This window comes from Rhizopus delemar, genomic scaffold (genome assembly GCF_000149305.1).
Source record: "Rhizopus delemar RA 99-880 supercont3.10 genomic scaffold, whole genome shotgun sequence".
Taxonomy (NCBI): Eukaryota; Fungi; Mucoromycota; class Mucoromycetes; order Mucorales; family Rhizopodaceae; genus Rhizopus; species Rhizopus delemar.
In genome coordinates this window covers 1,600,701-1,626,224 of record NW_027137836.1, presented here as the reverse complement: position 1 = coordinate 1,626,224, position 25,524 = coordinate 1,600,701, and the positions used below count along the sequence as shown (strand labels likewise).

Sequence of the window (25,524 nt, the reverse complement as noted above, 5' to 3'; positions counted from 1 at the left end):
TCCCTTTTATTTTTTAATTGGTTGATGGGGCTCCAACATGGAGTTCAGTTTATCATAGTATGCAACCTCGCCTCCCCTCCCCTCCCTCTTTTGGTCGTTATGGCACAATTGCGCAGTTTAGAGTCCGGTGCTTTGCATTGGATAGCAGGGATCTCATAGGATGACTGCCGTGGCCTTTTCGGGCCCCATCAAATGACCAACTTGGTATGGAGCTTGGCAAAACTTTCATGTGCCCTATGTCATTTTTATTTTCTCATTATCCCTTAAGGGAACCAACATGTCGTAGCTGGTGAGCCTTTGTGACCGGTCCTTCAGTGAACAACTACGCTTTCCACTCGGTTCACTGTCCTCTTGGCCGTCACCCTGTCCTATGGTTCTTGTGCTTGTTATCTGTTGTGGCCAGGCATTGTTAATGCAAGAAACACCTGAGAAAACACCGCCAGACTGAAAAAGTACAACTGGAGAATGTCAGTAGTCGTACTCAAGAAAGATTACAGTCATCTACTATCGTCAAGATATTAACAAAGCCACTATCGCTACCCTTGCTGCTATAGACTTTATCCTCAATGTTTTGTTCACAAAAATAAATATAGAGATTCAATAAGATCCAAAGTTATATCTATGATTTTATTTAACGATATATGCCCAGAGTTTATATACTTTTTCACAGTGTAGATATTAATATATGTACTATACGGTTGGCGAAATGCCCTGAGTATTATGCAGATGGCTAAATGGCACATGCTACTCTGCAGATCTTTACGTAATTTAATATAAGCGCTTGCTCCTCATTCACCAGTCTATTTTGATAGTGCCGTATCCCGACATATTTTAAACACGGTTCATATTCAATTTATAAGAAATAATTATAAACAGTCCACTTGCATAACCAGGAACAGGTCTTCATACTAAAATTTATTCATACTCAATTTACAGCCATACTTGATTAAAGTATTTTGAAAGGATTTAATTGAATCTTCATAAAAAGGATATAAATACCAGATACAATAATATTAAATAAAAATATAACTCAACTCTCGTTGAATTCTATATCTTTTTATCCTTACGAGATAACACAATCGGATACGTTCTTTTCGGATCACTGACAACCAAAAGGTTGGATCAAGTGAAACTGTTGATCGACAGCAAGAAAGCAGCTTAGAATTTTTATGTCGTTTTTGATAATCTAGACCCTGTTGCAGATCTTGTTTCTTGATGGCCCTGAAAACCTTGATGTCGAGTTCTTTCACTGGAAAAGGTATGCTTTTCCAAAGCGAGGACTTGACCAGCTTGTACCATTGTTGATGCCTGTCGTGTTGTATGTGCACCATAAGTTTTGTCTGGAGAGCGTCTTCTGGCAGCGTAAAAGATCGAAAGAGAAATTAGGCTTGGAATATGTGTATTCGTTCTTTCATTGTTGGCAAGCGCGATAGATGCCACATAGCATCAGTTTAAGCTCGTTTAGATACACCATACAATCGTCATAAGCATTCATTCTGAGCATCCTCGAGTACTTTTATCCGGGAAGCAGTAAATCGATTGATCGCTAATGTGTATTTTAGCCGAACGCGAACTATTTGTGCCTAGAATCTAGTAGACAGAAGCCTGTCGAAACCATTACGGTTGACACCCACAGAGGTCAGTACGTTCATCATAGCAAATGTCTTGCGAACGTTGTGTTCTATTAGTTCTTGTGGGTTGAAGTAACCACTCTGTTTAAAGGAAACTTAAAGTTACGTGGAGAAAGGTTGTTTGAGTAAAGTATGTCCATAAGGCTCATAGTTCAAGTCATCGTTCATGTCACTTAGCACTACGAATTTAGACGGGTTCTAACGGAAGCCAGGTGAGAAACTGTAATATTTACAAATTTTTAATAACTTTGGCATTTGTACTTTTTCAGAAAATAAGGACTACGTCGTCGGCATATAGCAAGCAATTTATAAAAGGAGCTAGTTCCATTGAGGAAGTGTCCTCAGATGGTTGCTTCAATCATAGTCTTTCCGGTAAGTCATTGATATAAATTGAATAAAGCAGTGGGAGAAACACTGATCTTTGTAGGACTCTTGTTTGTGGGGAGAAGCAAAAAGAAGTCTCATTATTAAGAAGAATCTCGAGGTAAACTTGATCAAGAAGGTGTTGAAGAAGAGCTAGTAGTGGAGGTGGTGTTGTTGGCTGTAGAGACTGCCAGACAAGATTACGGTCAACAGTGTCATAAGCAGATTTTATGTCAAGGAAGATCAGAGTAGGTTTAACTTTGTGATGAGTGTGTAGTATTGGGCATATTTCAGCCAAACAGAGGGTTTGGTCTAGTGATCCACGACATTCTCTGAATCCGCCTTGCGCTATATCAATTGGAGGGCTGTGAGATTGGGTATTGTTCTGTAGTCAGCATTCTAGGATTTTGCGAAAAATTGAGGTCAGACTGATTGGCCTAAAGTTGTCAGGATCTGTTGGAGTGCCTTTCTTGTGAATAGGTACTGCAAATCTATTTTCTAGGACCCTCCAAGCTGGATAGCCTGCATTCACATATTTTCTCTCAAAACAACTAAACATTTCTGGAAGCACTATATCACATCTAAAAAGGATGAGCAACTACAGTAATTAATAACCCTTTTTTAATGCGCCGCATCAATTCTTTTTTTTTTTTTTCCACTGTTCACCCTGACATAAATTATTTTATTTTTCTTTTATTGATTCAAGATGTCTCGATTTATTCCTTTGGTTACTGGTCTAGCTTTAGCAAGTGCGATTACAATTAAATTTAGAGATACAATAATAAAAGATCATAAAAACATTCATCAGCAATTAAACAGTGCAAAGTCTACACTTGATAACGCAGTAGATACGACAAGCAAAAAAGTCTCTACTTCAGAAAGATATTTATCTGATCGACTCGTTCCATCTGGTACATAATTATAAGAGTTATAATATTAACTGTTATTAAAATATTTGTATTAGTCAAGGACAGTTGGAATAATCAACTTATTAATGCAACTCATTCACTAGTTAAACTTGATATTGGAACAAAAGTGAAAAAGTTTTTTGATGAAAACGTTTTTAAATAAAAAATAAAAAAAAAAAATTATGCAAAGTGTTGAAATTCATTATAAACAAAGATGGAAATAATAACACACATTGCTTGAATAATCATTAGTAACAGATAATAAAATGTATCACATCACTTACCTATGAGCATATCCCATTTATCGTTAATAAATGTAATAAAATTCACTGGTTTTTGTTTTTCAGTTTGATCCAGTCGATAAGAATAGATGTGGCCATTATTCAATGCAACAACTAACACTGTTCATTAATACTAATTCACCATCATCTTCTTCTTCACTTACAAAACAAGTTGTCTTTATAAAATCTAACATGTCCAATAGACTATAATGTCATGGATTAGTTTAGAGATATAAAAAATAAAGTGAGCTTACAGTAAATGTACTTGGTGTGATAACCATCGTTAATTTCCAAGGAATCGGTAAATGTTCACGATAGACATGATGTTCTTCTTCATCTGGAAACAGCAAATCAACCCATTCTTGCATCCTTGTTTTTTCGATTGTCACTGTCGTTTCATTTACCTTTCTACTGTAAATATAAACATGATTATGTTCTGTCCAAAGGGCCATCATAGTAGCATCATCATTTAATTGAATACCCACAATCTCTGAATCTGTTTCCAAATCATATCTTCGCTGGTAATAGTATTCAGGCAAATAGGATGTCTTGTTGCTATCGATCGGATACAAAAATTTCTTTTCTGTTTCCATCTTTTGTAAAATATCAATTTTGTCCATGAAATCAAAGCTAAAAAATCGATTACTAACGGACGGGAATACGATTGTTTTTGTATCCAGCGAGAGTGCTATTGACATATTAGGTCTTGTATGATTAAAGTATTGAATTTACCAAGGACTATCTTTGGTCTTTTACGTATATTGTTCAATCTATCTTTAATTGTATTATCAGCGAATCCTACATTATCCATCGATTCATCATAATAGATTGTATGATTATCCTCTGTATAGGCCCATTCTCTCCAGTAGGATCCATCCGCTAATGTAACATTATCCACAATACTAATAGCCGCACTAAATTCTGATTCAGTTTTATACAAGTTATGGATCAATAAACGATAGTTGTCTGGAAATGAAGAGTATAATTTCGATAGTAATACAGGGTATTGCTCTACTGCGTTATGATACACTCTATCTAATACAATAAAGTAAGTCTATGATGCATACTTATAGCGTTAGGGTTTACCAATCAGTTTGCCTGCTTCACTTGAATCAATTATGATCTTTGTTTCTGGACTTGTCTTCATATTCAAAGGGAAAGGAATTACTTGAAATTGATATTGATCAGGATCACTATATATTATTGTTATCATAAGCCTTCACTATACCAATATGATCATTTATACCGAGAAATTATAAAAGAGTTGTCTTGTAAACTGATCGAGTTGATCCATGTTGATCCAGGCAACTGAATATCTTTGTATTCAAATTTATTTTTCCTTGTATAATAAAGTCTTGCATAATGCATCACAGTGTCATTCTGAATGACATGATACAACACTACGTAATCTTGACCTCTTTGACTCACACACGATATCTGTCCATCCAGTGTATCAAACCTAACCTCTGACCAATCTTGTTCACTCTCACTCTTTCCAGTTAAAATCGATATTGGTTTACGTAGCTGTCTCACCACACCTATTTATCAGTTAGCATAAAATAATAAATCCTTCTCTATCAATAACCTCTCACGCCTAATTTTAGCTTCTCTGTTCCGATAATATGTCTTGGCTTTTCTGAAATTTGATAATAAATCAATGTGAAATAAACATATTCATCCACTGCGGTCAAAATAGTCGTGTCTGCTTTTGGTTGTATCGTATGAAGTGGTTGCTTTGGCGTATACAGTTTTTTGGGATGGGGGTATAGAACATCTTGTAATAAACTCACAATATAAATAGTCGCAATGCCACTGAAAAGTAATATCAAAGGTCGCCACTGCATTAATTAAAAGAAAATATTTTTTCCTTTCCTTTTTTTTTTTTTTTTTCTTTTTCTTTTTTAATTCCTAAATGACCAAAAAGACAAAAAGAATAGAGAAAAAAAATAGAAAAAAGTACCAAGTAAAGAAGACGGGAAATAATAAAACTGGAATTAATATTTATTTATTTTATTTGAAAAAAGAACCCAATCGCAACAGTAGATTCCGATGCTGTTGATTTAAATGCACAACTTAAAAGTCTTAATTTATGTACAAAGGACATTACAGGCGATGGTAATTGCTTATTCAGGTAAGCTTATTAATTAAGTAAATGCATATTTACAAATCCAATTAACAGCTAGGGATAGATCACTATCAGATCAATATTATGGAAGAGACAGTAAACATAAAGTAATTAGACAAGACATTTGTCAATATTTGAAAGAAAATGAAGAAACATACAAATTCTTTGTAGAAGATGATGTCTTATTTGAACACCATTTGGAAAATATGAAGCAAGATGGCACATTTGGTGGAAATATGGAATTAGTTGCATTTGCAAAATTATCTAAAGTGGATATTAAAGTCTATCAACCTGGATTTATTTATGTCATCAAAGGCACTGAAGATGAGGATGAAGAGGAAGAAGGTGAATGTCCGAGACAGATATTACACATAGCATACCATGATTGGGAACACTATAGTTCTGTACGTAATTTGGATGGTCCGTTTACAGGACCACCAGAAATAAAGATTACAACAGCAGAGCAAAAGACAGAGGAAGAAGAGGAAGATGATGAGTTCGATTCGAAAGAAAAAGTTGTATTGAACGCTTGTCCAGATATAAGCATTCGTCGAATACGAAGATTGTTAAAGAAATACAAAGGAAATCCTGATAAAGTTATTGATGCCTTGTACGAGGAAAATAATACTGAAAACGATATAGAAAGCACTATAGAAAACAATTTAGAAAATGCTATAGAAAGCACTTTAGAAAACACTGTAGAAAATAGTGTGGAAATGAGGTCTGATGAGGAAATAATAGAGCAATTCAATGACAATAATGAACAAATAAAAGTGAAAGAAGAATTAGAGACAAAAGTGGATGAAGTAATAACACTAAAACCCAAGAAATTAACAGCAAGTGAGCGTAAACGAGAAGCAAAGAAAAAACAAAAGGAAGCAAAACTATTAAAAGAACAAGCAAAGGCAGCCCGTAGATCAAAACGAGAAAAGGAGGAAAGCACTCAACAAAACACATCTTTATCCCAAAACATGAAAGAGATGTATATTTAACCATAATAAATTACCAATCATACCCTTTATTGTCGAAAGGTGGACCAAGAGGTTTTAAAGACAAAAAAACATATCCAATGATATTGCGTTCTGATATTAAAATTATATCTTGTTTTTCTTTTCCAATCAACTATCACCAAAAATAGAAAAATGATATTTTTGTACTATTAGGGGTTCAAGATATAAGGAGACTAATTTTATTTTTATTTTTTCTCTCTTCTTCTTTTTCTCCCAATAATAAATGACTCGATTAACCATCAACACATCCAAATACGCCACAAAATCACTTGTATTTTGCTTTTATGTCTCTGGGCACGGTAAATAATAATTTCACTTTCGCTTTGTGAGTCTTACTTATTTAAATAGGCTGGGGTCATGCAACTAGAGCCAACCAAGTGATATTAGACATACTTCAATTACCTGCACAACATAAAGTATATGTCATTTCACCAGCATCTGATTTTATATTTCAAGGAGTCATCAAGATGGGTGCTGTTTATAGACAAGCAGATATAGATCCTGGTGTAGTTCAACCATTACCTTATACCGTCGATCGATACCAAACAATCAATAATTTAAAATTATTTTTATCAAGACGTACTACTTTATTAGAAAATGAAATAGATTGGTTAAAACAAGTCAATGCTGATTGTGTTATATGTGACGCTCCATTTTTACCTTGGTAATCAAAAATATAAATATTTACGTGCATACTTTGCTTATCTAAGCTATTGTTATAGTGCAGCGGCTGCTAAAATAGGCATACCGGCAGCGATTTCAAGTAACTTTACATTTGATGAAGTATTTATGGGGTTATGTGAAGGTGACGAATTGGACGATGAAATTAAAAAACTCACTCAACAAGTGATTGATGATTACAGAAACGCCGATCTCTTGATTCGTTTACCAGGCGCTATTCGTATTCCTTCCTTTGACGATACATCAGTTGGATTGGTTCCCACAACTCCCTTTATTTATAGCAAAAAGGGTGTGGCGAATGGCAAGGTTCAATTGCCTTGTACAAGTGTATCCAACATTCAACGTTCTAGTTTTGTACGTCGTATGATTGATGTACCATTGGTCTTTCGTAAATACCAAACTCCACGCGAGCAGGTCCTAGAACAAGTCGGTATTCCAAAAGAAATCTACAACACCCACAAGATCCTCTTACTATCTTTTGGTGGACAGCTGTTGGCTGATTCCAAGTGGGGCACAAACCCTTTACCTCCGGGCTGGATCTGTATTGTATGCGCTGCCCCTGACTCGATTCAAATGCCGCCAGGATTCTATAGAGCAGCCAAGGACGCCTACGTACCCGATCTTACCAACGCCTGTGATGTCTTACTGGGTAAATTAGGCTATGGTACCTGTTCTGAATGTATTGGACATAGTGTTCCCTTTGTCTATGTGTCAAGGCCTCAATTCATTGAGGAACATGGATTATTAAAATTGATGAAGGATCAAGGAAGTGCAGTCGAATTATCTAGGCAAGATTTTGAGAGTGGGAATTGGGCGAAGGCCATTACAAGGGCCTCTGAAATGTCGGGTACATGCAGTGACCCTCTCTTAAGGGTGCCTCATAACGGTGGTGAGGTGGCCGCTTTGAATTTAGAACGATTTGCCATTGAATGGGTACGTCAAAAGACTGTGAATGATTTGTCTATTACACCTCTTATTTCTTCCGATTTACAAGCAACTGCACCTTGTGCCTTAACCTAAAAAGTGTACATTCTTCCTCTTTATACCCTTTTCTTGCATTCTTTTGAATAAACGTTTTATTATTTCCTGGTTATTATTGGGTACCAAGGATGGTATTTAAATACTAAATATAATCTGTCTTCATTTTGTTTTATATAATTTAAACCAATCTCATTGGATTCACATACACGTATTATTTTTTTGATATTCTATTATAAAATAAATATAAGCAAATACCATCACAAACTTGTAATTATCTTTGTATACCTTTTTGAAATGATCAAAACACATTTCGGTGCTTGTTTCTTGAGGAGATGCCCGTAATAATTGATTAAATAAACTCTTTGCTTTTAATAATTCCTCTTTGACGGTATCCTTCATAGCAAGTATATCATCGTCCAATGAGGTCATGTCAGCCACAAAGGATTCATATGGAGGACAAGGCAAACCCAAAAAAGCTTTGAATCGCTGTAAATATCTCGTCTTTTCATCATCAAATATTGGTTTTCTGTCATTCCATTGGTTGGTATGACCAACCATCACCATGATCTTCAAAAGGGCCTCGGTCAGTGATAGAGTGGCCTGTGTTAAAACGAGTTGCGTATGAACAAAATCAGTTGGTGAAGTGAACCGTTGCAAGAGAACAAGACGATCTTCTAAGACGATGCGAGTGTACCATAAAATCATTGTATATTCATGTTTACTGTAAAGTTCCAATTCGAATCCTAAGACCAAGATTCTTTCGATCATCATCAATTTCAAAAAACGAGCCCAAGAAGAGTAATAGGGTGGTGTTGCTTTTACCAAGAGGATATCTTGAAACATGACATCTATCCTAGTTGCCTCTTGCTCTATTGCTTGCCATTCTCTTACCGATTTAAGTAGTAATCTTCTTTGACGTGGTCTGTTCTGACAGTGAATTCTAAATAGTTCTAAAAATGTCTTTTTATATATTAGTTTTAATATCATCATAGCAAGTGCTATTACATTGGAGATTCTTTTTAAAAATGAATTTAATGCTTGATGCGCTTTCATGAAATTCTCCAAGCAGATTGTTCTATTTTTGCTAGAAGGCATTAACCAATCATCTGGTGGTCTTACTGTTTCTTTCACACACTTCAGTATCAAGTAGGGTGTATTTTGGTTGTCAATTGTGCGATGATTATAATGTAAGAGCGTCTTTAAATGGGTTAGTCATCAAATGTACGTATCACGTCTATTTGGTTACATTTAGCTTTGATCTTGAAAAAGCATCCGCGTAAGGTATTGCTGATCCAAAGGCATCAAAAAAGTTCTACACGATACTACTCAGTCATTATCAAAAAAGTATGGTAGTTAAGCAAACCATGAGTGAAATCACGGAAGGATAATCTGTTATGCTGCAAACAGACAATAAACGTTGAGCGAGCTGCTTGAATTTCATGTAGGCTTCTTCTTTAGATTCAAGTCGCGTTGGTCGAGGTGGTGCATATGAAGTTAATTTTCGATTGATATTTGGATCAAAGGCGCCCTTCACACTTGAACCCACCGAAAGATCAAGGTGGTCTAACAATTGAACCAATTTCATTAGCTCATATTTTGAACTGGCTAAATGCATTGTATTTTGAGACAAGTAGATGAGGCCCAAAAGGTATGATTTACGGCTCTCTATTCTATTTAATATAGCTTTCATTACTGATGAATCTGTAATAAAAAAATATTAATATAATAACAGGATACTTTACGACTTTTTACTTTGCTCTTGTTGATTTGATAAGCGAAGAATGATCATGTCAAGATCATTGATAATAGAAATATCCAAGATTTGATTATCAAAACATAAACCGAATAAGTTTGTAGTGAAATCTTCTTCCTATATTCCATCTGTCAAATTTTGTTTGCTATACACCACATTCTTTCTTTACTTCATAAACATTTCTTTGTATCATCTCTGTCCAAATATAATAGCAGCATTTCATTGTAGCTAGTATATAGATTCTGAGTGAACTATAAACCGTATCGTCTGTCTTTGATTCATACAACTCTGTCAAGTGGTGAAAATAAACACACGTAAAGACAGTCTGTGATATTGAATGGCCTGATAACCAAGCTATTTCTCGAATGACCAGATTATCCATGATATCCACAACTTGATCGGCTGTTAATTGCTTTGTGATATCAAAGGCGGGTTCTTCTTTTATGGCCATGCCCGTATCCATACGAGAATCCATGATTTCAATGGCACTTATTGCATCAAATAATGTAAAGTGTTTGCTGCAAACTAATTGTCCTACGTCAAAATCTTATCTTTATGTTAATAAACTTCATTTCTTTAGAAAATGTGAGTTTTTTTTTTGTTTTGTTCTTGTTTATTCACTTTTGTTTACCATCGGTTGTTTTATTTATAAAATGAGTAATGTCTTTCCAGCAAAGCATGGTATTTTCAGGTATATTGAAAAGACCGATGTTTTGTTCATCTTTTCCTTCTTTTTAAATAAGAAATTGAATATATTGAAGTCGTATTGTCATTTTATTTTCTACCTTGTGAACTATTCATGAAATAAGAAGAAAAATAAAAAAAATACTCGCCTTTACTGTCATTTAAAAAACAGACTGTCTTATTTCATTCTTTCTTTTTAATTCCAAAGAAGCAAAAAATATAGGGCAATATTGAAGACTCGAAATGAATTTGTTCTTTAAATAAGTTTATTAATCTATTCTTCAAACTTGGTAACAACTTCTCCATTCTGAATTCTTTTGACTGCATCTAAACCGCCTAAGACAGCAGGACCAGGACATTTGTCAGGTGCAAAATGAACAATAAAATCACCAGGCGTATAGCGCTTTGGAAGGGTATTGAATGTGTGATCGTCATTCTCAAGTAGAAGGACGTGCGACCTATGTTTGGCAAGTTGAAGCAATTCCCACATTGCTCCTTGTTCAAAGGAAGGTGCCAAATTATACCATTTTTCATATTGCTGCACCTCTCTCAAAAATTGCTGTGACCATTCCGTATTTCGCATAAAAAAGACACCGGCATTAATCATTTTATCTCTCGTAGGCTTAGCAATCACCAAATCAATATTATTTTCAAATTCACGAGGACCACCAGGATACTCGCTTCGAAAACGATCGAGAATGCCTTGAAGGGTATATTGAGGGTTCATGATGACAGCATCCATATCTAACCAAAAGATCCAATCATATTTAGGCAACACCTTTTGAACCGCATCAATCTTGCCCCAAACCGTTCTTCTTTTTTCGACGCGGAGTGCCTGCTGTGCAAACTCGGTGGATCTGGCGATAAATGCATAGTCATGCGCCAGGGCGTAGGCTCGCTTGTTATCGGCGGCTGGAGGGGCAGCAGCCTCCATACATGAGTCAGGGTAAATAAAGGAAGATGTGACAACAGCAATATGAGATTTGTCAAGCACCTTGCAAACGGGGACTGGAAGTATTTGTAATCTTTGAGCCAGCAAAATGAAGTCCACTTCTTGATAGATGTTAGCCACAGAGACAGTCAGATCTGAAACGGTTTCAACATTGTTATCCCAAGTGACAAACCGATCTTGTTCACCCAAAAAGATTGGAAATTTGAAATACGCTGCCAATCGATCGCTTTCTGTTGGAGAATCAATCACTTTTCTTTGAATGTCCAGAGCTCTGTTGAATTCATAAAGATTCAAGACAAGAGAGGTATCGGGCATGAAATCAACTAGGTCGGATTCGTATTCCCATAATTTATCAAATGCGCTTGTACCAGCCACAAATACGTTTTTGGACTGAGGTGAGAACCAAAGCAGGTCAGTGGGTGATTGTGTTTCTGATAATTTGTTCTTTTCTGCATCAATAGTTTGTTGAATGTAGTTTAATTGAATAATAGAATACGCATCTTGAACAATCAAGTAATCAAAAGTAATGTTATTCTTTTTAAAGTATTCTTTTGCCTATAAATATATTTATTAATTAAGGATCATAACACACATCGTCTTTCTATTTACCCATCTTAAAAGAGCATCTTGATCATAAGCACTTTCTTCCACCTTTACAAAATCATTCCATTCCATATATTCTGTCTCATAAGCACGTCTTTCAGCTGTCTTTGCAGTAGGCATGTCACCGTACAACCAAAAAAGATATTGAATTCCTTTATCTCTCTTCATACAAGGTTCTAAATTATCTTGTAATCCAAAGTATGTATTTCGAATCAATTGACGACGATTAGCGTTGCCTACTCGAGAGGCAATCATAATAAAATATTTATAATGTTCTGGTTCTTTTCGATTTGACTCTATCGAGATCTCTGGTCTAACTGACTCTGCTGAATCTACTTTCTCAACACTTGTACCTTCTTCAAACCTAAGTGATTCTTCCTCTTCTTCGTCTAATACTTCTTCCACTACAGGATTATTGTATTCTTTTGTTTGTTGCTGCTGTTCTTGAGGTGAACTCACCAAGTTATTTTGAACTTGATTTAAACCAGAATTGAACCACAGCATACAGAATACCATAAACAATAACAATACAAGTATTGTTCTTTTTCTTCTACTTAGACGAGCTCCACCAAATAAAGATTCACTTCTTGTGTTATTTGGGAATGGTATATCTGCTGGTGCCATAATATTAAGATGATGTTTTGAAAGAAGAAAGAAAGAGGTATGTTTGTAGGCTTATAGAACAAATACTTTTTAAGCCTTTTGTGGCAAAAAGATAAAAAAAAAAAAAAGAGGCTGAGTTTTATTCTCAGGGCGATTAAAAAGATAAAAATATCTCACTTTGTTACACAGATCAAATATTTAAGGCTTAAGTAAAAAAAAAAGTTAAGATTAACTTCATTCAATTGAAATAAAAAGGATTATTAGTTTTACAAGTAAAAGAAATTTTCAATAGATTCTACTGTTGCTATGGTTTATGTGAACTACCTACTTGTATTTTGTAGTTTCTATTTATAGTAAAGATGCTTTCCATTAAAAAAAATTCCGCAAGCTAAAGCCACAATACAAAATTGGTTTTATAAAGACAAGTAGGTTTATATGATAATTACATTTTACTTTGTTAAAATTTTGGTTGAATCAGAATTCACAAGTATTTACAAATAATGCTTGATTAAATTAAATGTAAATTTAAAAGTTCTTTTCTTTTGCGCAAAGATAAGGAAAAAGTTTTATTTCATTTGTGGCTGCAAAGATAAAAAATGATAACTTTCTTCTAGAGTGAAGCACATTTAGATTTCTTTTGACGTCTCTTTCGATTTAGCTTGAAAGTCCCTGCAAATGATTGTAATGCTTTATGTCTGTGTAATGTTGATTGACAGAGACACATATCAACCGGAAATATCCCTTTTTACTATTATTATTGTCAGATTTATGCAAAATCAATCATCTGTTAAGTTTATTCAATGAAAAAGAGATCTTCTTGTATAAAATTCGATTCCTTTTTCTAGTTTTCAAAGAAAGCTTAATGTATCAATGATTATTCATAAACTAAAATGGTTTGGTTTTTCTCTTTCCTTTATAATATGTACAATACTAATCTTTGGTTATGTCTTACGGAATATGAAATACCAAAATGTGAGCCACAAATGGGCTTTTTATCCCCTTTGTATGTCAGGTTTGATCGTCAATTTGGAAACTCAATTTTTAAATTCACTTTATCATTTTTTACTAACCCTATCCTTTCTTTCTACTCACGATCACATTAAGAAAGCAGTCATTTTACTTTATAATATCTTTAACAATCACATAAAGGGAATCTTGAATAATATTAAAAATAAGCAACTCTTTTTCTTGTTATCAAAGTACATCACAGAATTTAGGATGAGTAGTCATCGAGCAGATTAAATCATTCAAAAGTCAATTTTGACGAGAAGAATATATGATTTGAGCATATTTTAGCCATGTCGTAAACCTTGGTTGAGAGCATATGCTGTGGTAAAAGCTTTCTATAACCAATGTTTAGATAAAGAAAGCCAACAACACATACAAAAATAATCAACATTAAAAAAAATATGTTTTAGAGACTTTAAACAAAGTACGAGAAACAAGAGACATCTGTATGCCTATTTCTATTTGACAGAGAGAAGTTTTCCTGACAAGATTCAACTGAGATATGACTGGGTGGTTAAATGATCAACGACTGGTCTCATTTCAGGAGCAACCGAGTTTTTATTGAAAAGAACAATGGCTTCATTAAAAAAAAAGACGAGAGAGCTATTGTGGAGACGCCCACAACAAGAGCAAAAACTACGACAATCCTAGGTGCTATGTCATCATTTAGGATCATCAATATCAAAGTAAGATGACCATAATAGGCTTCTTGAAAGAAAAGCAAGCTACCAGGCACATCTAAAGCGTCTACATACAACGCAATCAAAGCCACAGGTAGTGTCATCAGTCACTATTTTAATTTTATTGCAAGCACTCTCGATATTTTGGATATACATGGGCAATTCAAGAATTTTTACACCGTTATGGACAATGTCTCAATTCACAAGCATGAAGATATCGTACGATATGTTATAAATCGAGGATAGGACTGTGTGTATCTATCCCCGTACTCTCCTGAATTGAATCCAATTGAATAATTCTGGTTGGTTGTAAAGAGTAAAAAAAGAAAAGAAAAAAAAAACCCTTCTGCAGACAGAAGCTCTTAGTTCAAGAATTTCTGATATCTGTAACAGTGTTTTATATAGCTATTTGCATGGCTTTTGCCGTTATTCTGATTCAAATTGGGAGTTACGTTTTAATAAACAATCTCTTTGTTGTAATGACACAAAATGTGCCAAAACTATGTGCCATAACAAATTTGGAGACTGTGTTAAGCTAAATCTAGATGCGTGCCATAGTGAAAAACTTTTTGTGCCACTTGTTCCGGAGAGTGTGCCATAGAGTTTGAAAAAGAGTGTAATTCCAGCTTTTTAAGGTTAATTTATCTAAAACGGGATTTAGGAGGTTTTTTTTTTCTCACCGGGAAAATTTAGTATTTTATTATCCTAAAGTCATTTATAAGTTTGCTTAAGAATCCTTCATTTCTTTTTTTTTTTTATTGTTACATCTTAATACAAAATGACTTTATCTCTTCACGGTGTTTTTGTTCCTATACCCACTTTCTTCAAAGAAAATGAAGACTTGGACTTAGAAGCACTTGACCAACACATTCAATTTTTAGCTAACAGTGGTGTTTCTGGTGTTGTTGTCTTGGGCTCTATGGGTGAAGCAGTCAGTTTGAGTGACGAAGAACGTAGTAAGGTGATTGAACGTGTCGTTGAATCCAAAAATAAATACAACCCCAACTTGGTCATTATTGCAGGCACTTCTTCTCAGAGTGCAAGAAACGCTATTGCTTATACAAAACAAGCTGCCGCTGCTGGTGCTCAATATGCCTTGATTCTGCCTCCTTCGTTTTATCGTGGATCGATTACAGATGAAGCCCTGATTGCATTTTATACAACAGTAGCAGATCAATCTCCATTACCTGTTATCATTTATAATTATCCTGGTGTTTGTCAAGGTCTGGATATTAGCGTTAAAGTACTGGCCCAATTATCAAAGCATAAGAATATTGCAGGAGTGAAAGGGACAGAGGGAAATGTCGGTAAAATGGCTAATTTGGCAGAAAAGGTGAATTCAGAGGGTAAACAAGAACTTTATTTATTTTTTTTTAAAAAAAAAAAAACTAATATTTTGTTAGATATTGCATTACTGGCTGGTTCAGCTGATTTCTTCTTGGCAGAGCTTTTGGTGGGTGCAGTAGGCTTGATTCCAGGTGGTGGTAATGTGTTCCCATCACTTTGTGTTGAGCTTCAACGCTTATATGAAAAGAAAGAATTCAGTAAGGCAGCTAGCTTACAGCGTCAGATAGTAGAAGCTGACGATGCTGCGTGTCGATGGTACGGTATTGCGGGTGTGAAGAGTTTTATTCATAAAAGGTTTGGATATGGTAACGGTGTGTGTCGTAATCCGCTTTTAAAGGTGTCTGATCAACAAGCAGCTCATGTTGAATCAGTGCTTGATCCGATTGTTATCCTTGATCAGCAAGTAAAAGCTACCTGGAAATAATAGAAGTAAAATCTTTCTCTTCACCTTATGAGCCTTTTACTCTATATAACAAAAAGAATATTGGATTCGTCCCCAATAAAGAAAGTCTCCCGTACGTTAAATGGTGCTCACCGTTGTAAATATAGTTTAGAATCACAATAATTCGCAAGAATAAGATGTCAGTCTCATTACTCGTCCATTAGTTTTATTTTCTCTAAAATGTACTTTTGTAAAATCGTTTTGAAGTCAATGTCGCTAATCTTAATTAGAGAGGAAGAGCAATTGACGTGGTTCAAACTATGAATTTCTCATTTATTAGTCTCCAATCTTTTACAGGAATTTCATGAAAAAAAAATAATAAATGCGTGCAGTAAACAACTGGTTGATTCGTTAATCTACAGTTGAATATATACAGTCAAGTTTTTTTGTACTATGCCAGTTAGAAAATGAATTTAGAAGACATAAAGGAGTGAAGAAGCATAGTTGCACAAAAATAACATATTGGCTACAGAAGTAGGAAGATATGTGCGTGCTTATTTTTTTTTTTCAGGATATATAGGCAAAAAAGCCGAGGGGGCTGTCCATACATGGCCCTTGTATTCTTCCCAAATCTGGTTTTGTCACTGTCTTTGGGCTCCAACAAAGAATTGATTATTTTTCCCTACAAAATAGAGTGACACCAGTTGATATTAGTAAAACGATAGAATGTTGATATATCATACCTTGAATGCTTGCATGAATTCTATAGACGTGTCCATGTGAGAATACGTCTCGAAAGTCGTCGGCAAGAGGAATGGTGGTTGCTCTTGATAGACATACACACCTTTTGTCAAATCAAGGGTCATCTGAATAAGTACGACAGAAAAGCCTTTCGAAAAAAGAAACATAGATATTTAGTTTTAAGGAAGTTTACAATAAACATCTTCCAATCTTACCCTGAACCAAAATGCCAAATATCACTGCTTCATAGTGAGCTTTGGCATATTTTAATCTGATATGGAGCTGCCTTTTCATCACCTCCAATACGCGAATTTTATCTTCGTTAAGATGTTGTTGAGACACACCAGGCTTCTTGACTTCTCCGCAAGCAACTTCAATTACTTGACCATGCTGTCTGGCATGAATCAAAATATCTGGACGTAATTTGTCCTCGTCCACAAATTCTCGTTGCTTGTACACCTATGAAATAGCGTCGAACTCTATCTGCGCATCATCGTGAGAAGAGAAGAACGGCGACAAAAAGGTTGAAACGGATGTAGCTATTAAATTTAGCTCAGAGCCTTTGTCCTTGATTCGGTTCATGCCATGAAGAAAGTATGTTGAGCTAAGGATGTTGTTTAACGATAGATCCACGAAGTTCGAACTTGGTTCAGGCTGATTATAGAATCTTTTGGTCAGAATAGCCCGTTTAAACTCTCTGATGTTTTGGTAGACACTGTTTAGCAAGTCTGCAATAGTATCGGCCTGTTCTTCATTAGATTCAAAAATTACAGACAATCTTAAACGATTGACTACGTCTAATAGGTGCATTGAGTTACTGCTGGCCAATGATTGGGCATCAACAACCAATGCCGCAAGTTGGCTGTCTGCCATTTCTATCGGTGAACTAGGAATGTCGCTGCTATCAAGTTCATGCATTCCCATTTTACATATGTAGCCGCAGGGAGCGTCATCAACCTCAGACACGACATATGAAGACTCGGACAAGATACTGGTGGGATCCTATGTTCAGAACAAGAAATAAATCAGTAAGTGCACTTGATTGCTTAACAATATTATCTTTTGTTGCATACATAGCTATCGTCGCTGATTATATCAGAGTTGATATAACCATCATGGATTACGTGCTTGCGTTGTCTCTTTTTGGATTCACAGATTTCAGCGGACTCTTGAATGCCCTCCAGTTGACGTTTCTATTTGTAGTAAAAATTAGAACAGGATACGGCTAATTTAGATTGAACTTACGGGCAACACATTTGAGCAAGAAATATTGTTACTCTACATGAATTAATTAGCTCACACATAAACCTTTCATGCTGTATTTTATCTTACTGAGCCAATAATAATAGTTTGTGCTCCATAATTGGCGGTGGCATTAACGGTAGGCATATCGCCTTGATCGCTTTGGATTGCCGCTATTATTCCTCTCAATTCTTCGTCTTTTTATAGAATTTAGTTCTATCTTTAATATAAAAGAATAAAATCACTATACTTACTGTAAATGATGTCTTTAATCTCCCCAATTGAATTTTCTTCTGGGGAACAGCCGATTCCATGCAACGAGAGATGTCATCGACGTAGTGGACTAGAATCGTTTTTAAAGAGCTTAGACGGGTTTTCGAATGATTGGTGTGAGTTTTTAAGACATACTCTTTAAAGTCGAACTTTTCGCTGTTTTGAAAGAAATCGGTGCCATTCATTGCTATGATGAAATAAAGGAAGCGGATTTGGACCAGTTGTAAAAAAAAAAAAACACCTATCCGGACCCCATTGCACTATTTCTCCTATTATATTATCTTGCTGTCTGTTTATTGTTCGTGTTGGCAAAGTTTCTTGTAAAAGTCGCTTGCTGATCCAGCCCTTTGAATAAAAGTATCGGGCAGCGGCAAATTTAACTGGGGGTTCGAATGTATTGTAGAGCTCTGTCAATGCGGTTACAATGGTGCATAAAAGCAAGATCTTCTCGCTCTGCAGGGGTGCGGTCAGCATATTTTGGATCACGAAGCAGTTGGGGATCGCAAGGATTAAAGTCCTTTTTGATGATTACTTTGAAGCGTTGTAGTTGTTGTCGGAGCTCGTCTTCGTAATCATTGTGGATCAAAAGGGCGACAATGTTATGATCAGGGTAGTGTATGTCAATGATACGGTTGCTATCAATATCCAATTTGCGCAAGCGAGAGCAAATCTGTCCAATGGGTACTCTAGCCTTTGTAGGCAAGTAGATATATTTAAATCCTTGGTTGGTAGAGGGTGGCTGTAACAGACGCGCAGCAGCTTCTTGTCGTCGTTGTTGTCGTTGAGCGGTCGATTGATCTTTGATTTGCTGAAGTTTTTCAGTTTGGTGCCATAGAGTTGATTGTAAAAGTGCTGTTGCAGTGTTCTAAAGAGGGGGAAACTCGGACGGGTTCAAGTGGTTTGTAGGATTCGAGGTGTTGTTCTGTTGATTTAGTTGTTCCTGAAGGTGTGCTGTATGGACTCGAAGTCGTTCAATTTCAGTTCTTGCGGAAGCTAATTCTTTTGTTATTAGCTGGATCATGTTAAGGAAAGGCTGTGAATCAGTTTGGCCGTTGACGGTTTGTGCCACTTGGGATGACGTAGCGTCTTGGAAAGATCCAGAAAATTCAGGATTCATCGATGTTTGTGTGTTTGCAGGAGTAGGCTGTATGGAATTAACAATGTTCAACGTAGTTTTGGCTCGGAAGCTGCTGCCACAACCATTACAACGGAAAATAGGTTGTGGAGGCTCAGATTTATTAGAGCCGTTTCGGCGGAAAATACCCTTTTTTTCGCAATTAGGACATCTCAGAGATTTGCGATGAGTCTCAAAATGAGAAAGTAAGTAATCAATTTCATCCTGTGATAGGATATTATTAAGGTTTTGCATGTTATTGTCGTTATTATTATCAGGTTTAGTAGAGCCTGGAGGCATAGTTAATGTTCTTTTATTATTTTATTGTTGTTCGTAGTATGTGTAACGTATGAATTCACGAAAGAGCTTGTCGACGACATTTAATTTTGTTTAAATGTTATACTTTATTGAAAGTCCAATTGAGCGCTAAAAATAAAAACAAATAAGTGTCCGCCCGGACCAGGTCAATCCGTTAGGATGTCGATGTTATGAAAAAACCCCTCTGGGATAAAGGGTAAAAAAGGTAAAGGGAGGAGAAATGTGTGGAGCCATAAAAGATGGAGCTAAAGGAAATGTTTAAGCCATTCGAGGAGCTTCTGACCATGTGGGTGAGTAATGGGGATAGCTGTGACATGTTGAAGTTGATCCAGTTCATGTAATATTGAACATATAACTGGCCAGCGTTGGGACCAAGAGAGTGCTAGATTTGAGGATACTGAGGGGCGAGATGGAAGCATATTCAGAAGGAACGACAGAGGATCTGTAATGGTTTTAGGCATATAGAGGCGTTGGTGCATATTGAGGCAAGTAATGGCGTGTTTGCGTGTGAACTTGAGTGTAGGGTGTTTGGGACACGGATGCGGCTTTCCACCAGGTAACCAACCTAGCCTCCACCGTATACATCGACTACGTTCTGCATAGGACATGGGTAACCATAAGATAGGGTCCAAAGATACGGATCTACGGCAACTTGAAAGAAGTTTGTAATGCCCACTTTGTTGGCGCTTTTCTAGAGATTGTTGCAGGAAGCGTTTTTTGGCTGTTTTGAACATGTGCTTATCCAGTTCCTCTCCTGTAGAAGGTAAGCTTTGCCAGAGAGGGGTCTTTGAGAGGAGGAACCATTGGTGTCCACGAATGTGTCGAATGTGTGGTAATAGTCGGCATAACAGTGCATCGTCAGGTAAGCATAAGGACCTGTAAAGGAACTGTGCTTGTAAAATGTGAACTCGATCTGCCATAAGGGGAAGTTTAGCTAGGTGAAGCATCACTTTGGTGGAGGTGTTTCCACGGGCACCATAGATCGTACGGATGCATGTATCTTGCACATCTTCAATGGATTTCAGCTGGGTATTAGTGAAGCGGTTGATTGCCAAGCCATATTCAAGCTGTGGTCGAACTATATGAGCGTAAAATCTGGTTGAAAGGAGCCTAGAGAAGCCAGAGGGATTAATGCCCATTGACTTCAGTACGTTCATCGTGGCTAATGCTTTAGAGGAGTTGCGTCTAATCAATTCATCTGGGTCTAGGTAACCCCCTGGTTTAAATGGTACGCCTAGATAAGCAAAAGAGGTTACTTGTGGCAGGACTTGGTTATAAATGGTATATGGTATAGGTTCTAGCTGATTGTCCAATATGACACATTTGGAGGGGTTCCATCGGTACCCCATTTGTAGGCTATGCTCTTCACACTTACGTAGCAGACCAGTCATAGTCGTACGTTCAGCTATTAGCACCACGTCATCTGCATAGAGTAAGCAGTTTAGGAGCGGTATCGTTTCTAATGGCGACATGTCAGTGGTGATGGCCTGGGATCGTAATTGGGCTGGAAGCTGATTTATGTAGATGGAATAGAGATACGGTGAGAGGATAGAGCCTTGAAGCACGCCTGTTTTCGGGTGAAAACGACGAGAGGTCGTATTAGAGAGAAGGATTTCGATTTGCACATCGTCAAAAAGGCAACGTAACAGGTTGAGCATGGGAGATGAGACGTAACGGCTCAGAGTGTCCCATACGAAACTGCGATTGACTGTGTCATATGCGGACTTGATGTCAAGAAATGCTAAGACAGGCTTGACATGGTAGTGTGTACGCAGTATGTGACTAATTTCTGTGAGGCACAAAGCCTGATCTAATGCGCTGCGGGATTCTCTAAAGCCACCTTGGGCTATATCAAGAGGTGGTCCGTCGGTTTGTAGAATGTGCTGGATGCAGCGTTCCAAGATCTTTCTAAAGATAGTGGTCATACTAATTGGACGGTAATTACCTGGATCTGATGGTGAGCCTTTCTTGTATATGGGTATCACCTGGGCAATGCGCCATGTCTGTGGGACATATGACCAAGCCCAGCACATATGGAAGAGGTGAAAGAGAATAGGTGCTAGCAGATGAGATATTGGTTGGAGCATTTCATTTCGCAGGTGATCGATCCCAGGTGCTTTCTTGACTGGTAGGGAACGGATAGCGAGGTTAATATCGTCCCTGGTGAACGGGCAATCTATTTCAAAAGGTAAAATAGGAGTATCGATTTCGTAAAGTTGGACGTTTTTAAGAAGATCACCTGAGAAAGTAGTTTCCAAGCAGGAAGCCATTATTTCAGCTGCATGCTGTGGGCCCTCTGGAGTGGAGAAAGTGGGTTTCAAAGTTCGGTTCTTGCGAATACGGCTAAGCTTAGATATTGCCTTGGTATATTCTTCAGATGCCATTTGTTTACAGAAAGTGGCCCAAGTTTCTCGGCGAAGTTGGGCGATCAGTCGACGTAGAGTAGCTCTAGCTTCTTGGTGCTTTAGCCAATAATGGAGCTTGTTAAGCCCATATGCTTTTCTCCATTTCCTGTAGCAGAGTTCTCGGTAGTCGTAAGCTTCTTGCAATTTGTCAGTCCAGAAGTCGCGTAATGGATCTGTAGAGTGTGAAACTCTCCCGCAACTGTCATCTAGTGAGGTATATATTGCCTGACAAAGGTCAGCATTGAGCTTTTCTATGTAGTCAACCGCATAATGTCTATTGTTCATATGATAATAATGTTTTTCATGGTATTGCAATAAAGGCTGGGATAACTCCTGAAAACGACGCAAGTATACTTCATGATTGTTGCGGTCCTTGAGTTTTCCTAGATTCCAGATAATCCGTGGGTGCCTTGGGAGTTGTGGAATGCTGGCATTGATTTGAAAGGAAAGAGATACTAATTTATGATTCGAGTCCAATGAAAGATCTTGGCGAATTCTCATGGAGGATCCAGTAAGCTCGGTAGTACTCATAAATAGATCAATAATGCTACTGCCCTGATGGGCCATAAAAGTATATTGTCCATACGCCAACCTTTGATTCCATAGGATGATATTGTTTCTTTGTATCCAGCTTATGATCAGATTGCCTCTGGAGTTCGTTGAGTGGTCCCCTACAATAGATCCCAGTCTAGCATTAAAGTCGCCGCAGATAATAGTCGTATTAGTGTGGCTAGTTGTATGCGGTAAAGAGTTTAAAACTTGATTGACGGTTTGGTTATCCAGATGGGGAGGTAGGTAAAGACAGTGGATTAAGACGTTAGCAATGGTAAAAGACAATTTGTACTGACTTAATGGTGTATCGTCAGTTCTAAAATGATGGACATGATACTTGCAGTCAGGATTCACGAGAAGACTGATTCCTTGACTACCTTTGGTAGCTAGAGGTTGGGTTTTAATACCATATGTATGGTATTGTTTCCAATGCGTTGGATACTTAAGTGGATTTAAGAGCCAGGTTTCCGTAAGGAGGAGAACAGAAGACGATCGAACTATATTAAGGATAGGGCCTATGGCTTGACGAGCTAAACCAGTTGTATTGAAAAGTGAAATTGTAATATTACTCATAGTGATAAGGCATCGTTCATACAGGCCTCATCAGAAGGAAGATCTTGGTTCTTATATTCATCTGTGGTACTCATGTTCTCATCTTCGAAACATAGCGGATCTGACTCTGGTTCGTTGTTACGTCGGTTTGAGGGTAGGTTCTCCTGTAAAGTCTGCTTGCTGATCCATCCTTGGGCGTAAAAATATCTTGCAACAGCAAATTTAACAGGGGTACGTATGAATCTCAGAGCTCGTTCCATACGGTTGCAATGATGCATAAAGGCGAGGTTGGCTCGTTCTTCGTCAGAAGCGTCAGCGTATTGGGGGTCACGAAGGATTTTAGGATCACAAGGATTAAAATCATCTTTCAGCGTTACCTTGAAACGTTGCAGGTGGGAACGAAGTTCGTCGGCATAATCATTGTGCACCAGTAGGGCTACGACATTACGATCAGGGTAGTGAATATCTAGGATACGGTTATTATTGATATCCAATTTACGCAATCGGGAGCGAAGTTGGCCAATGGGTACTCGGGCCTTCGTGGGGAGATAGATGTACTTAAAGCCTTGATTCTCGGAGGGTGGCTGTAATATTCTGGCGGCGGCTTCTTGTCTTTGTTGTCGTCGCTGTTGTCTTTGCTGCATTAGGCTTTCTTTCAATCGACGTACTTGGTCGGGGTTACGCCAAGGTGATGCTGTTGGCGTGGGTTCAGGGATATCAAAGGAGGATTGAGTATTTGTTATTACAGGTGGTGTGGGTTGGTTACTAGTTAATCTTTCGTGGTTAAACTGGTTCTGTAACTGGATAGTTGTGGTACGGAGTTGCTCAATTTCAGATCTGGCGGCTGCAAGCTCTTGCGTAAGGCGCTGGATCATGTTTAGAAGAGATTGTACGTCACCTGATTGACTACCAAGTGAGTCTAGCTGGTGGGTCGGAGTTGTTTGCGAGGGTCTAGAAATTTCGACATTCTCTGTAGGTGAGATCTGTGTCAAAGAAGAAATGCAAGAATGTATAATGGATCTCATAGTTATAGCTCTATAGCTACTACCGCAGCTGGTACAACGGAAAAGAGCTTGCGGGGATTCTGTCTTAGTGTGGCCGTTTCGTCGAAAGAGACCCTGTTTCTCACAGTGAGGGCATTTTAAGACCTTACGGTGTTGTTCGAACTGGGCAATCAATTCAGTAGTTTCCTCTTGGGTAAGGACATTTGATATGCTTGGCGTATTGTTTTGGTTGATAGAGCCAGGTGGCATACTTAGAGACGTTTTATTATCAGTGTTGGTTTTATAAATTAGCGGAAAAAAAAGCTGACATTTAATTTTTGGTTACGGACATCTAATTTTCTCAAAGTGACCGTTCCTACTGTACCCTCATACCTTATTCCTATTTTTACTTCACTTCACTTTAAATCTTATATTCTTTTTATCTTTTCTTTACTATAAAACAATAAAACCCTTTGGTCTGTGTTATATTCTAATACTGAAGTCCCTTGAGGCCAAATAAACTTCATTGTAAACCTATTCCTAAACCTCAAAAGTTTAACCTATTTTAACAAGTTTGATCTATTTAACAAGATCTGGTGGTCACCATCGACAAACCTTATTCGCTTAAAAATCTAAACCCACATACAAGCAAGAAACTACAGTATAATTTCAAATGGAAAAATCAAAAATCAACTACCTACAGGACAATCTGAGCAATTTCCGCTTTGACCTTTATCTTGCTCATTATAAGTTTAGAAACAGACAATACGCTGAAGAAGAATTCACGCGTTTGATAAACAAAATATTGACATTTGGCATCTGTGAAACTGGACAACAATTAATCGACTTCAAAAAAGATTGACAGTGAACGATATGAAGTACTTACATTTATATTATAACACATATGAAAAACACGGCTAAATAGTGGCGTTTATTTAGATATTTACAAGAGCTGCTGTTATAGATTATTGGGAGGCGGTAGCAAAAGAAATAATCGAAAGTAACCAAAGATCAGCTTTGTTAGTCGAAAGAGTGGCTAGCTCCAGCTCCAGGGCGATAGCTTCTGCAAGCGAAAGCTTGGTATGTATTATGTTTGTTTATTTTAGTCTTATAGTTCAAATATTAACTAAATTATACGGTCCATAATAGAAAGGGAAAAGAAAGGCCAATAGTAACTTGTCATATTAGAGATATATTGTTAAAAAAAATATTCATGTCTTTAATATTTTTTTGTTTTTAGGCCAACTTGAACCATCAACTGCTGTTGAAAAGTACAGCTACAGTTTTATTTATTTTTCTCGTCTTCTGTTTATTTATTTGACCATCTTATCTATACAGTCCTAGATTAAATG

At 37.0% G+C, this 25,524-nt stretch overlaps 10 protein-coding genes across 10 annotated transcripts; 4 read left to right on the top strand and 6 right to left on the bottom strand.

Moving 5' to 3' along the window:
- Positions 1-2,700: 2,700 nt before the first annotated feature.
- RO3G_12576 (uncharacterized protein) lies at positions 2,701-2,913 on the top strand (the record flags this gene model as incomplete). Its single annotated transcript, XM_067667160.1, has 1 exon — positions 2,701-2,913. The coding sequence occupies one exon, from the start codon at positions 2,701-2,703 to the stop codon at positions 2,911-2,913; it is 213 nt and encodes a 70-aa protein (XP_067523261.1).
- Positions 2,914-3,339: 426 nt separating this feature from the next.
- Positions 3,340-4,477, bottom strand: RO3G_12575 (uncharacterized protein; the record flags this gene model as incomplete). The annotated part of the gene is made up of 5 exons (XM_067667159.1): positions 3,340-3,387; positions 3,438-3,871; positions 3,916-4,218; positions 4,270-4,376; positions 4,461-4,477. 5 exons carry the CDS (start codon positions 4,475-4,477, stop codon positions 3,340-3,342), a joined length of 909 nt encoding a protein of 302 aa, XP_067523260.1.
- Positions 4,478-5,295: 818 nt separating this feature from the next.
- On the top strand, positions 5,296-6,300 carry RO3G_12574 (uncharacterized protein; the record flags this gene model as incomplete). Its single annotated transcript, XM_067667158.1, has 2 exons — positions 5,296-5,314; positions 5,480-6,300. The coding sequence occupies 2 exons, from the start codon at positions 5,296-5,298 to the stop codon at positions 6,298-6,300; spliced, it is 840 nt and encodes a 279-aa protein (XP_067523259.1).
- Positions 6,301-6,785: 485 nt separating this feature from the next.
- RO3G_12573 (uncharacterized protein) lies at positions 6,786-8,019 on the top strand (the record flags this gene model as incomplete). Its single annotated transcript, XM_067667157.1, has 2 exons — positions 6,786-6,982; positions 7,041-8,019. 2 exons carry the CDS (start codon positions 6,786-6,788, stop codon positions 8,017-8,019), a joined length of 1,176 nt encoding a protein of 391 aa, XP_067523258.1.
- A 1,297-nt stretch (positions 8,020-9,316) lies between these two features.
- On the bottom strand, positions 9,317-10,208 carry RO3G_12572 (uncharacterized protein; the record flags this gene model as incomplete). The annotated part of the gene is made up of 3 exons (XM_067667156.1): positions 9,317-9,681; positions 9,733-9,850; positions 9,903-10,208. 3 exons carry the CDS (start codon positions 10,206-10,208, stop codon positions 9,317-9,319), a joined length of 789 nt encoding a protein of 262 aa, XP_067523257.1.
- A 483-nt stretch (positions 10,209-10,691) lies between these two features.
- RO3G_12571 (uncharacterized protein) lies at positions 10,692-12,596 on the bottom strand (the record flags this gene model as incomplete). The annotated part of the gene is made up of 2 exons (XM_067667155.1): positions 10,692-11,924; positions 11,979-12,596. The coding sequence occupies 2 exons, from the start codon at positions 12,594-12,596 to the stop codon at positions 10,692-10,694; spliced, it is 1,851 nt and encodes a 616-aa protein (XP_067523256.1).
- Positions 12,597-15,041: 2,445 nt separating this feature from the next.
- On the top strand, positions 15,042-16,034 carry RO3G_12570 (uncharacterized protein; the record flags this gene model as incomplete). The annotated part of the gene is made up of 2 exons (XM_067667154.1): positions 15,042-15,609; positions 15,667-16,034. The coding sequence occupies 2 exons, from the start codon at positions 15,042-15,044 to the stop codon at positions 16,032-16,034; spliced, it is 936 nt and encodes a 311-aa protein (XP_067523255.1).
- A 1,158-nt stretch (positions 16,035-17,192) lies between these two features.
- Positions 17,193-18,122, bottom strand: RO3G_12569 (uncharacterized protein; the record flags this gene model as incomplete). The annotated part of the gene is made up of 3 exons (XM_067667153.1): positions 17,193-17,735; positions 17,807-17,926; positions 18,066-18,122. The coding sequence occupies 3 exons, from the start codon at positions 18,120-18,122 to the stop codon at positions 17,193-17,195; spliced, it is 720 nt and encodes a 239-aa protein (XP_067523254.1).
- A 502-nt stretch (positions 18,123-18,624) lies between these two features.
- Positions 18,625-19,662, bottom strand: RO3G_12568 (uncharacterized protein; the record flags this gene model as incomplete). The annotated part of the gene is made up of 2 exons (XM_067667152.1): positions 18,625-18,934; positions 19,136-19,662. The coding sequence occupies 2 exons, from the start codon at positions 19,660-19,662 to the stop codon at positions 18,625-18,627; spliced, it is 837 nt and encodes a 278-aa protein (XP_067523253.1).
- A 263-nt stretch (positions 19,663-19,925) lies between these two features.
- RO3G_12567 (uncharacterized protein) lies at positions 19,926-24,442 on the bottom strand (the record flags this gene model as incomplete). Its single annotated transcript, XM_067667151.1, has 3 exons — positions 19,926-20,914; positions 21,056-23,167; positions 23,233-24,442. The coding sequence occupies 3 exons, from the start codon at positions 24,440-24,442 to the stop codon at positions 19,926-19,928; spliced, it is 4,311 nt and encodes a 1,436-aa protein (XP_067523252.1).
- Between the last annotated feature and the right edge of the window lie 1,082 nt (positions 24,443-25,524).